Source organism: Somniosus microcephalus, chromosome 28, assembly GCF_052327205.1.
Source record: "Somniosus microcephalus isolate GS21.2 chromosome 28, FLI_Smic_1.0, whole genome shotgun sequence".
NCBI lineage: Eukaryota > Metazoa > Chordata > Chondrichthyes > Squaliformes > Somniosidae > Somniosus > Somniosus microcephalus.
Genome location: NC_141014.1, coordinates 10,513,291 through 10,526,221, shown reverse-complemented (window position 1 = coordinate 10,526,221; position 12,931 = coordinate 10,513,291). Strand labels below are relative to the sequence as shown.

Below are 12,931 nucleotides of genomic sequence, written 5' to 3'. Positions count from 1 at the left end.
CATACACGGACCCGCGTTCTGCTCCCTGCTATTCCCCGTACAAGGACCCTCATTACTCTCCACATGCAGTCTTTCTTTTAGACCTGGCCAACCCAGAGTAAACTCACTTTTTTTTTTATTCGTTCATGGGACGTGGGCGTCGCTGGCAAGGCCAGCATTTATTGCCAATCCCTAGTTGCCCTTGAGAAGGTGGTGGTGAGCCGCCTTCTTGAACTGCTGCAGTCCGTGTGGTGAAGGTGCTCCCACAGTGCTGTTAGGGAGGGTCATAGAGTCATAGAGTTTTACAGCACAGAAAGAGGCCCTTCGGCCCATCGTGTCCGCGCCGCCCATCCACCCCTGTCCTGTCTAATCCCATTTTCCAGCATTTGGTCCATAGCCTTGTATGTAATGGCATTTCAAGTGCTCATCCAAATGCTTCTTGAATGTTGAGGGTTCCTGCCTCTACCACCCTTTCAGGCAGTGAGTTCCAGATTCCAACCACCCTCTGGGTGAAAAAGTTCCTCCTCAAATCCCCTCTAAATCTCCTGCCCCTTACCCTGAATCTATGCCCCCTTGTTATTGACCCCCCTACTAAGGGGAAAAGTTCCTCTTTATCTACCCTATCTGTGCCCCTCATCATTTTGTACACCTCAATCGGGTCCCCCCTCAGCCTTCTTTGCTCCAAGGAAAACAACCCCAGCCTGTTTAGTCTTTCTTCATAGTTGAGGCGCTCCATCCCAGGTAACATCCTGGTGAATCTCCTCTGCACCCTCTCCAAAGCAATCACATCCTTCCTATAGTGAGGCGACCAGAACTGCACACAGTACTCCAGCTGTGGCCTCACCAGCGTTTTGTACAGCTCCATCATAACCTCCCTGCTCTTATATTCTATGCCTCGGCTAATGAAGGCAAGTATCCCATATGCCTTTTTAACCACCTTATCTACCTGTTCCGCTGCCTTCAGAGATCTATGTACATGTACACCAAGGTCCCTCTGACCCTCTGTACTTCCTAGGGTCCTACCACTCATTGTGTATTCCCTTGCCTTATTTGTCCGTCCAAAATGCATCACCTCGCACTTTTCAGGGTTAAATTCCATTTGCCACTTTTCCGCCCATCTGACCAACCCGTTTATATCGTCCTGTAGCCTGAGGCTTTCCTCCTCACAATTTACCACCCCACCAATTTTCGTGTCATCTGCGAACTTACTGATCATACCTTTTACATTCTCAACCAAATCATTTATGTAGATCACAAACAACAAGGGACCCAGCACCGATCCCTGAGGTACCCCACTGGACACAGGCTTCCAGTCACAAAAGCATCCTTCGACCATCACCCTCTGCCTCCTGCCACTCAGCCAGTTTAGGATCCAACGCGCCAAGGCACCCTGGATCCCATGGGCTCTTACCTTCTTGACCAGTCTCCTATGCGGGATTTTGTCAAAAGCTTTACTGAAGTCCATGTAAACCACATCCACAGCATTTCCCTCGTCCACCCCCCTAGTCACCCCCTCGAAAAATTCAATCAGATTTGTCAGACATGATTTACCCTTGACAAAGCCATGCTGACTATCCCCGATTAATCCTTGCCTCTCCAAGTGGAGACTAATTTTGTCCCTCAGAATTTTTTCCAATAATTTCCCTACCACAGATGTTAGGCTCACTGGCCTGTAATTCCCTGGTTTATCCCTGCTACCCTTCTTGTATAATGGTACTACATTAGCTGTTCTCCAGTCCTCTGGTACATCCCCTGTGGCCAGAGAGGTTCTGAAAATTTGTGTCAGAGCCCCTGCAATCTCCTCCTTTGCCTCCCACAGCAGCCTGGGATACATCTCGTCCGGGCCTGGGGATTTATCCACTTTTTGGCCTGCTAAAACCGCTAGCACCTCCTCCCTCTCGATGCTAATATGTTCAAGTATGTCACAGTCCCCTTGCCCGATTCCTATGTCTGCATCGTCTCTCTCCATAGTGAACACAGATGCAAAAAATTCATTTAAAACCCCGCCTACATCATCTGGCTCTACACACAGATTGCCACTTTGGTCCCTAATGGGCCCTACCCTTTCCCTGGTTATCCTCTTGCCCTTAATATACTTATAAAACATCTTAGGATTTTCCTTTATTTTGCTCGCCAGTGTTATTTCATGGCCCCTCCTCGCCCTCCTAATTTCTTTTTTAAGTATGCCCCTGCACTTTTTATACTCCTCTAGGGCTTCTTCCGTCTTTAGTCTTTTGTAACTGCCAAAAGCCCCCCTTTTATTTCTAATGCATTTTTGTATATCCCTTGTCATCCAAGGTTCCCTTTGCTTGTTGGTCCCACCCTTGACCTTTACAGGAACATGTTGGCGTTGTACTCTCTCTATTTCCCTTCTGAAAGTCTCCCACTGTCTTGATGTGGATTTTCCTATAAGTAGCTGCTCCCAGTCCACTTTGGCCAGATCCTGCCTTATCATATTAAAATCGGCCTTCCCCCAATTTAGAACCCTTATTTCCGGGCCGTCTTTGTCTTTTTCCATGACCACCTTAAATCTCACCGAATTATGGTCACTATCGCCAAAATGCTCTCCTACTGACACTTCCACCACTTGCCCGGCTACATTCCCCAGAATTAGGTCCAGTATCGCCCCCTCTCTTGTAGGACTTTCTACATGTTGGCTCAAAAAGCTCTCCTGGATGCACTTTAAGAATTCTGCACCCTCTAAGCCTTTCACACTCTGACTATCCCAATTTATATTGGGGAAGTTGAAATCCCCCACTATTATTACCCTATTATTTTTGCACTTTTCTGAGATTTGCCTACATATCTGTTCCTCTATCTCCCCCTGACTGTTTGGGGGCCTATAGTACACTCCCAGCAAAGTGCTTGCCCCCTTTTTGTTTTTAAGTTCTACCCATATGGCCTCATTAGAGGAACCCGCTAATATATCATCCCTCCTTACAGCAGTAATTGACTCCTTAATTAATATTGCAACACCCCCTCCCCTTTTACACCCCCCTCTGTCTCGCCTGAAGATTCTATACCCCGGAATATTGAGCTGCCAGTGTTCCAGGATTTTGACCCAACAATGATGAAGGATCGGTGATGCATTTCTAAGTCAGGCTGGTGTGTGACTTGGAGGGGAACTTGGAGGTGGTGGTGTTCCCATGCGCCTGCTGCCCTTGTCCTTCTAGGTGAAAGAGGTCGCGGGTTTGGGAGGTGCTGCCGAAGAATCCTTGGCGAGTTGCTGCAGTGCATCTTGTAGATGGTACACACTGCAGCCACGGTACGCCGGTGGTGGAGGGAGTGAATGTTTAAGGTGGTGGATGGGGTGCCAATCAAGCGGGCTGCTTTGTCCTGGATGGTGTCGAGCTTCTTGAGTGTTGTTGGAGCTGCACTCATCCAGACAAGTGGAGAGTATTCCATCACACTCCTTACTTGTGCCTTGTAGATGGTGGAAAAGCTTTGGGGAGTCAGGAGGTGAGACACTCACCACAGAATACCCAGCCTCTGACCTGCTCTTGTTGCCGCAGTATTTATGTGGTTGGTCCAGTTAAGTTTCTGGTCAATGGTTACCCCCAGGATATTGATGGTGGGGAATTCGGCGATGGTAATGTCATTGAATTTCACGGGGAGGTGGTTAGACTCTCGCTAGTTGGAGATAGTCATCGCCTGGCACTTGTGTGGCGCGAATGTTACCTGCCACTTATCAGCCCAAGCCTGAACGTCGTCCAGGTCTTGCTGTCGGCGAGCTCATGGCCATGAAAACCAGGGACATGATCAACCCGACCAGCTGGTGGGTGAACACACTGAGCTACAGACGGAAACAACTCCTACCTCTGTGAAATGCCAACTATTTTGTGCTCAGCTCAATGGGGTTTCTTCAGGGGCCTTGAACGCTTGGCTCAGCATCCTTTGCAAACTGCCCTAAAGATTCGGTTTCCTATAATATGTTACGACTGATGTAGCTCCGTGTTTACAATCGATACGCCCGTTGGATCAACTGCCCGTTAGCAAACTGAACCTTGGCGTGCGGGGAGCTTGAAGGTGGCGAGAGGGAGGGGGGGATAGAGCGAAGCACTGACCTGTTGGCAGGTGTCTGTAGAAGTAGATGACGGGGTGGAGGAAGTTCGAGAGCCACGCGTGCCTGGGCTCTCCCACTGAACGGCTGGGATGGAAAACGTCAGCCTCCGGGCTGGAGAAGTTGCTCCCATATTCCAGGCTAATAACAAACAGCCCATTGGCTGCACTTCTCCCGGTGTTTTCCCAAAGATGTGGAAGTGCTCCAATGGGATACTCTTCCAAGTATTCAAACTCGGTGGCATTTCTGCAAATACAGAGCAGGACTGACGTTAGCGGCCATGGGACACAGGAACCTCTCCCCTGTACGGGATACACACTTTGTGTCTCACTACTTTACCGTGGAGCCTCTGCTGGACAGCATGGCTGAGATTATAGCGTGGAGCACGGGGGGGAAATCACTGGTTATAGCCAATGTCCTACACCGGCACACTGCACATCCCCATTTAAACAACCTGTATAGTAACGGCACAGCCCGCACAACACCGAGCCACTCAGACCGGTGTCGCAGTTTCAATTCCCAAACAGGGCGGAGTTTGCCCATCTCAGCCAGCGCGATTAGGCCAACAGAATTAGCCTCAGCACTCTGGGCGAGGGAGGGGGAACATCAGCTAGTTCTCCCACTGCTGATCATCGCCCAGTGCGTAGGGCGAGAACAAGATGGGGTCATAAGAACTAGGTGCAGCAGTAGGCCATACGGCCCCTCGAGCCTGCCCTGCCACTCAATAAGATCCTGGCTGATCTTTGGCCTCAACTCCACTTTCCCGTCCGATCTCCATATCCCTTGATTCTCTTAGTGCCCAAGAATCTAGCGATCTCATCGACTGCGCATCCACAGCCCTCTGGGGTAGAGAATTGCAAAGATTCACAACCCTGAGTGAAGAAATTTCTGTCCTAAATGGCCGTCCCTTTATCCTGAGACTGTTCCCTAGTTCTGGACTCTCCAGCCGGGGGTCCTACAAGATCAGCTCCTTCTGTCACGCCCTCTGTGGCTCATTAGCCCGCGACATTCCCTGTCTATGTTCATGCCTCAGAGGATACTGATGCACCTCTGGGGATACTTGGAGCGAGGGGCCGGAGAGCGAACAATGACAATAGAAATGCACCCCAGTGGGACTCAGCACCTACAGCAGAGGAAGTAGAAAGTAAAACAACTGCAGCTGCCAGGAGGGCCGACTGGGGAGCAACCTGCTCCTGTGGTCGCCCCGAATGGTGCTTCATGATAAGCTGACAAGAGCAGGGCTTTGAAGGTTACTCATTAAAGCCGTTAACCTTCGGTGCGAGTTTCCAACTGATTAGCTGCCCTTCAGCTACTTTCATCCTGTTGTGTTCGTGCCACCAGCCACTGACTCACAGGCTTCACGCACCAAAGTGACGAGGGCAGCCTCGCTCAGAAAGCCCGGTCTGCCCAGGAGCCAGCCTTAGCAAAGCCGGTAAATTTAGGTGGGTGTTCCCGGGGCTGTGCGAGTCACGCACCAGTTGCGGCAACGCTCGGCCCAGCTTCACACTGCAACACTTGGGTGAATCCCATTAGTACAATGGCCCCAGGAGCAATAAATCCAGCTCAAAGAGGATATAAACATCAGGAACTGCAGCTTCACTGTGGCTCAGTCGGTAAATGTGCTTATTTTAAAGCTGTGCCCTACAGACCCAGGAGGCCCCAGGATTACAGAACTGAGAAAGACAATAAAAGACTTGGATTTCTAGAGCGCCTTTCACAACCACTGGATGCCCCAAAGCACTTTACAGCCAATGAAGTATTTTTGAAGTGTTGTCACTGTTGTAATATAAAAAACGCAACACCCAATTTGCGCACAGCAAGCTCTCACAAGCAGCAATGTGATAATGACCAGATAATCTGTTTTAGTGATGTTGGTTGAGGGATAAATATTGGCCAGGACACCGGGGAGAACTCCCCTGCTCTTCTTCGAAATAGTGCCGTGGGATCTTTTACGTCCACCTGAGAGAGCAGACGGGGCCTCGGTTTAACGTCTCATCTGAAAGACGGCAGTGCAGCACTCCCTCAGCACTGCACTGGAGTGTCAGCCTGGATTTTTGCGCTCAAGTCTCTGGAGTGGGACTTGAACCCACGACCTTGTGACTCAGAGAGCTGAGCCGTGACTGAGCCCTACAGACCCAGGAGGTCCCGGAATTGGTTGCTTGTCTATGCCGCGTTAGCTGAGCTCAGGCTAGTAGCAGTAGGGGTCGCAGCATCCTCAGGCTAACGTCAGCCTGGTTTCCCTCTCTGATTACTATCCAGTTCTCCTCTTCTTCTTAGGCAGTCCCTCGGAACCGAGGATGACTTGCTTCCACATTAAAAATGAGTTCTCAGGTGACTGATGAGTCCAATGCGGGACATACAGTCTCTGTCACAGGTGGGGCAGACAGTGGTTGAAGGGGCGGGTGGGTGGGGTGCTTGGGTTGACGTGCGCTCCTTGCACTGCCTGCGCTTGGCTTCCGCTTGCTCCCGGCAAAGAGACTGGAGGTGTTCAGCGCCTTCCCAGATGCTTCTCCTCCACTTTGTGCAGTCTTGGGCCAGGGATTCCCAGGTGTCGGTGGGGATGTTACACTTTTTCAAGGAGGCTTTGAGGGTGTCCTTGAAGTGTTTCCTCTGCCCACCTGGGGCTCTCTTGCCATGCCGGAGCTCCGAGTAGAGCGCTTGTTTTGGGAGTCTCGTATCGGGCATGCTGATGGTGTGACCCGTCCATCGGAGCTGATTGAGCGTGGTCAGAGCTTCAATGCTGGGGATGTTGGCCTGAGCAAGAACACTGACGTTGGTGCACCTATCCTGCCAATGGATTTGCAGGATCTTGTATCCAGTAACGTGTTGGAAAGTACATGGGATGGGGAACGGTTGGATTTGGGGTTGGGTTTAACTCAAACAAACAAGAACAAGTGCATCACATCACAAGCTAAGGTCATGCAGGGTGGCGTGATTCAAACTATGGCGACAGGAGCTTTTTCTGAGCGATAAGGAACCAGCATGCTGTGTTAGAGGTCAGGAATAGTGTGCAGAGTCCAGACTAGATGTATTAAAGTGGAAGATCACTCACTTCCGTAGCAGCACGACGTCAGCAAGGACGCTGAACATCTGATAAAGACCAGAGGCCTCATTGACGCGCTTGATTATGGCTTTGGTCAACTGGGAGACGGGCAGGACTGTGGCCGGCCAGTGGACGCCGTGGTACCGATGCTCCAGCAGGTGGTGAACTGCACGGGCTGGTGGAAGCAAACCAAAAACCGCAGGTTATAACAGCAGCATTGCAGACTATGCACGGCAATGAAATGTGACGGCCGCGACCTTGATCAAGCTTGTGGTACAAAATGTTCTTTCAGCTGCATGCGGGAAAGGCCCTATTAGTTACCGGGGTAAATCTACTCGTAAATGACTAGTTGATGAAGGCAGCCATCTTGACCAGGAGGTCTCTCGTTCACCCCAGTCCTCGTCGAGTATGGAAGTGCACCAGAGGCTGTGACAGAAAGAAAAGAATCTGCATTTATATACCGCCTTTCACATCCTCAGCTTGTCCCAAGGTGCTCACAGCCAATGAATGACTTTTGAAGTGCAGTCATTGATGAAACGTGGCTGTTTCCCCTGGCAGAAGAGTCTAGAACTAGGGGGCACAGTCTCGGGATAAGGGGTCGGCCATTTAGGACTGAGATGAGGAGGAATTTCTTCACTCAGAGGGTTGTGAATCTTTGCAATTCTCTGCCCCAGAGGGCTGTGGATGCTCAGTCGTTGAGTATATTCAAGGCTGAGATCAATATTTTTGGATACTAAAGGAATCAAGGGGTATGGGTATAGTGCAGGAAAGTGAAGATGAGGTAGATGATCAGCCATGATCTTACTGAATGGCGGAGCAGGCTCGAGAGGCCGTATGGCCAACTCCTGCTCCTATTTCTTATGTTCTTAATTTGCACACAGAAAGGTCCCACGAACAGCAATGAGATAAATGACCAGTTAACTGGGTTTTGGTGGTGCTGGTTAGTGTCAGCTGTGGCTCAGTGGGCGGCACGCTCGCCTCTGAGTCAGAAGGTTGTGGGTTCAAGTCCCACTCCAGAGACTTGAGCACAAAAATCCAGGCTGACACTTCAGTGCGGTGCTGAGGGAGTGCTGCACTGTCGGAGGTGCCATCTTTCAGATGAAACATTAAACCGAGGCCCCGTCTGCTCTCTCGGGTAGACGTAAAAGATCCCATGGCACTATTTCAAAGAATGCAGGGGAGTTCTCCCCTGGCCAATATTTATCCCTCAATCAACATCGCTAAAAACAGATGAGCTGGTCATTGTCACATTGCTGTTTGAGGGAGCTTGCTGTGCGCAATTGGCTGCTGCGTTTCCTACATTACAACAGCGACTACACTTCAAAAAGTACTTTACTGACTGTAATGGATGTCCGGTGATCGTGAAAGGCACTATATAAATGCAAGTCTTTCATTCTGGTTGAAGGAGCACTGTTGGCCCGTGAGAACTTACCTGCTCATCTTGAATAGCACCACCGGAACAAAAAAGACAGGGTCTTGGTGTAATGTCACATCCAAAATACTGCACCACCCTCTGCCAGTGCCACAACCCGTCAGTATGGTAGTGAAGTGTCAGCACAGATTATGTGCTCAAATCCTGAAGTGGGTTTGAGCCCACAACCTTGAGTTCGAGGCGAGAGTGCTACCACTGAACCAGGCTGATACCGAGACTGAGAGATCTTAAAGGTCCCAGGGTCAATCCCTGATCTATGCAGTTGGACAATCTCACCTGAGACAGTGGTAGGGGGGATACAACTGACCTCACCATCCTTTATCTGGGTTTGGGAGGGGGGGTTGCGGGGAGGGAGAGAAAGAGAAAAATCAGACAGGGTTCCCTATCACTATCCAGTGACTCCTCCTGGAACGTGCATGTGTGAGGATATTGGAAGAAAACTGAATTAAGTTGGACTGCGCTTTCTCCTGTGACCCAAAAGCCTGGCAACCCTCGCGCATGGGCAGGATACGGGTGAGCTGCAAACTTCGCAGCGGAGTGCCCTCAGGCGAGGAGACGGGAAAAAAAGTGGAGAAGGCAACAAGAGGGTGTGTATTGCACCATCAACAACTTACATTGATATAGCACCTAGTAAAATGTCCCAAGGTGCTTCACAAGAGCACTATAAAACAAAGTTTGACACCGAGCCACATAAGGAGACATTAGGACAATGACCAAATGCTTGGTCAAAGAGGTAGATTTTAAAGAGCGTCTTGAGAGAGGTGGAGAGGTTTCGGGAGGGAATGCCAGAGCTGAGGGCCCAGGCAGCTGAAGGCAGGGCCGTCAACGGTGGAGCGATTAAAATGGGGGATGCGCAAAGGGCCAGAATTGGAGGAGCGCAGAGATCTCGGAGGGTTGTGGGGCTGGAGGAGGTTACAGAGATATTGAGGGGCGAGGCCACGGAGGGATTTGTAAACAAGGATAAGAATTTTTAAATCGAGACGTTGCCGGACCGGGAGCCAATGTAGGTCAGCGAGCACAGGGGGTGATGGGTGAACGGGACTCGCTGCGAGTTCGGACACGGGGCAGCAGAGTTATAGATGAGCTGAAGTTTACGGAGGGTGCAAGGTGGGAGGCCGCAGGAGGGCGACTCCATGGGCACTCGGTTTTATCTAGAAACTTGAGCAATATAAACAGGGTAGTTTCTGGAGCAACGAGAGCTGCGGCAGCTACAGGAAGTGACTGTGCAATATAAGGCAGCATTAGTACTGGTCTGGAGCACAGTCGACACACAGATACAGCTCCAATCAAGAGAAGCAGCTCCCTTGTGAACGCGGGGAATATCGGAGGCCGGGGTCAGGTTCCTAGTCTCCTTTACACTGGGCGTCAGCCAAGTGTTCAAAGGCAGCTGGCTTGGATCAAACGTCAGCTGTAAGTTAGCCAGGCGATCTGTCTCCGCTTCTCCGCATCCCACTGACCTACATTAGAAACCCATCGCTGAACTGCACTGACACTTACTGCAGTTGGAAAGGTCGGCAGGAGGACACCAGCCTTTGTGACAGGCCCCGCAGCACTTTTAATCATATTTAAAAGGACCATGATCATAAGGGCACACGTCTGATCTGAGCCAAGCTGAAATGGAGGCCCTGCAGGCCGTCCGCCCTGAATCCTACTACCTGTACTATTCCTTTGTTGCATTAACAACCTTGCAAGACGAGGGGTAGTCCGCTGTTTAAATAGACTGTTTGCTGTGAGGCCTGCCACATGTCCCGCCCCCCCGCCTTTAACAACTCATTGGCTGACGCATTGGTGTCAATCGACATTTTGACCTTTTACATCTATCTGAACAGGCGGATGGAGTTTCATTGGAAGGACGGCCCCGCCGACAGTGCTGCACTCCCTCAGTACTGCCCCGGAGTGTCAGTCTGGATTGAGTGTTCAAATCCTGGAGCGGGGATTCGCATTTTTCCTACAAACAGCAGCAACTGCATTTCAAAAGAAGTTAATTTTGGCTGTAAAGCGCTTTGGGACGTCCTGAGGTTGTGAAAGGCGCTACAGAAATGCAAGTTCTTTCTTCCTTTAGAAATTACAACACAAAATCAGGCTGACTTGGCCGAACCAGGCTGTGTTGGTGTTTACCCTTCACATGAGCAGCAGCCCTAATCCCGTGTAGAGTATGTGCCCGTTCTGGTCACATCGCCCCCTTCCCTTCAATCACCCATCGAACCTATTCTTAAACGCCGACAGTCACTGCTTCAATCACCAATTCCTCTCGTGAATTCCACAGCCTCACAATTCTTTGCGTAAAACCTTTTCTGCGGCTCTCGGGCCTAAATCTCTTCCATTTAATCTCAATTAGTTTAAAAAGGGTAGCTGTAGTAAAGATGTTTCCACTTGCGGGGGGAGTCCAAAACTAGGGGATATAAATACAAGATAGTCACTAAAATAAATCCAATAAGGAATTCAGGAGAAACTTTTCACCCACAGAGTGGTGAGAATGTGGAACTTGATACCACAAGGAGAGGTAGAGTCATAGAGTCATACAGCACAGAAAGAGGCCCTTCGGCCCATCGCGTCCGCGCCAGCCATCAAGCCCTGTCTATTCTAATCCCATTTTCCAGCACTTGGTCCGTAGCCTTGTATGCTATGGTGTTTCACGTGCTCATCTAAATGCTTCTTGAATGTTGTGAGGGTTCCTGCCTCTACCACCCTTTCAGGCAGTGAGTTCCAGATTCCAACCACCCTCTGGGTGAAAAAGTTTCTCCTCAAATCCCCTCTAAACCTCCTGCCCCTTACCTTGAAACTATGCCCCCTGGTTATTGACTCCTCTACTAAGGGGAAAAGTTCCTTTCTATCTACCCTATCTATGCCCCTCATAATTTTGTACACCTCAATCAGGTCCCCCCTCAGCCTTCTCTGCTCCAAGGAAAACAACCCCAGCCTGTCCAGTCTTTCTTCATAGCTGAAGCGCTCCAGCCCAGGTAACAACCTGGTGAATCTCCTCTGCACCCTCTCCAATGTAATCACATCCTTCCTATAGTGTGGCGACCAGAACTGCACACAGTATTCCAGCTGTGGCCGTACCAGCGTTTTGTACAGTTCCATCATAACCTCCCTGCTCTTATATTCTATGCCTCGGCTAATGAAGGCAAGTATCCCATATGCCTTTTTAGCCACCTTATCTACCTGTTCTGCTGCCTTCAGGGATCTATGTACATGCACACCAAGGTCCCTCTGATCCTCTGTCCTTCCTGGGGTCCTATTCCCTTGCCTTGTTAGCCCGTCCAAAATGCATCACCTCACACTTTTCAGGGTTAAATTCCATTTGCCACTGTTCTGCCCATCTGACCAACCCGTCTATATCGTCCTGTAGCCTGAGGCTTCCCTCCTCGCTATTTACCACTCCACCAATTTTCGTGTCGTCTGCGAACTTACTGACCATAGATGAGTAGCACAGATGCATTTAAGGGAAAGTTAGATAAGTACATGAGGGAGAAAGGGATAGAAGGACATGCTGATAGGGGGAGATGAAGAGGGGGTGGGAGGAGGCTTGTGTGGCGCATAAACACCGGGATAGACCGGTTGGGCCGAACGGCCTGTTTCTGTGCTGTACATTCGATGTGTTTTTTTGCTTTAGGGAATGCTACTAGTCTCGATGCTCACTCGTGTAACGGAACCCATGGACGAACCCGCCAGCTGATTTCCTGTAATCGATGGAATGACTGGCAGTCCCGATAATAAACATTCCAGGCAGGCTTTCCGATTCGTAGGTGGCTTTGACCAGCGGGTACTTATTCGTGCGACCTCGGCCACTCTGAGGCTTGGTAAGACTGTCAGAGAAACAAGAGCAGGGATGAAGACATGCTTTTACTTTCCTTCTCGACAATGATCTACTCCCCGTCTATCCTAAAGGTGGTGACCCCACCCCCCCCTTGCTGGGGGCTTGGCTCCTTGGGCATTAGCAGCCCTCCCGGTAGCATGCCCCTTGTTTGAGAGAGTGTGTTGGCAGCATCACAGCCAAGTTAGACCCCGTCCCTTACCCAAAGTTCACATTTCTAGCAAGGCTCGCCGGAAGAGTGACCAGGAGTAGGAGCCCAGGCTGATTTCCCCACCCCGCCCCCCCCCAGCTCAGTGGTGCTGGGTCCAGTCACAGCACCTCCAGCCGCCCATCAGTTTACTCAGCACAGGCTGGTAATCGAACCCGGGGCCTTCCTGATCCCAACGGCTCATTTTCACACTGGGACCAAGAGCGATTCTGGTACTGGGTCACCAGGAAACAAAGGGTAAATATACCTGAAACTAAAACAGAAAATGTTAGAAACACTTTTATTACAAAGGAACAACATTTAAAAAGGAACAGGACAAGGGGAAGGGGCGGGGGAGGGGGAGGGAAAAGCATAGCAGAAAATAAATAAAATGACCTATCAAGTTCTTAAGC

At 50.3% G+C, this 12,931-nt stretch overlaps 1 protein-coding gene across 1 annotated transcript in view; it reads right to left on the bottom strand.

Annotated features, from left to right (window-relative positions):
- Positions 1-12,931, bottom strand: part of foxred2 (FAD-dependent oxidoreductase domain containing 2) — a 139,536-nt gene that overhangs the window by 105,291 nt on the left and 21,314 nt on the right. The window contains exons 5-7 of the mRNA XM_085969459.1: positions 12,157-12,323; positions 7,092-7,257; positions 4,044-4,285 (exon numbers count right to left, since the gene is read on the bottom strand). Coding sequence (XP_085825585.1) covers positions 4,044-4,285; positions 7,092-7,257; positions 12,157-12,323 — 575 coding nt within the window. The remainder of the gene's footprint in view (positions 1-4,043; positions 4,286-7,091; positions 7,258-12,156; positions 12,324-12,931) is intronic.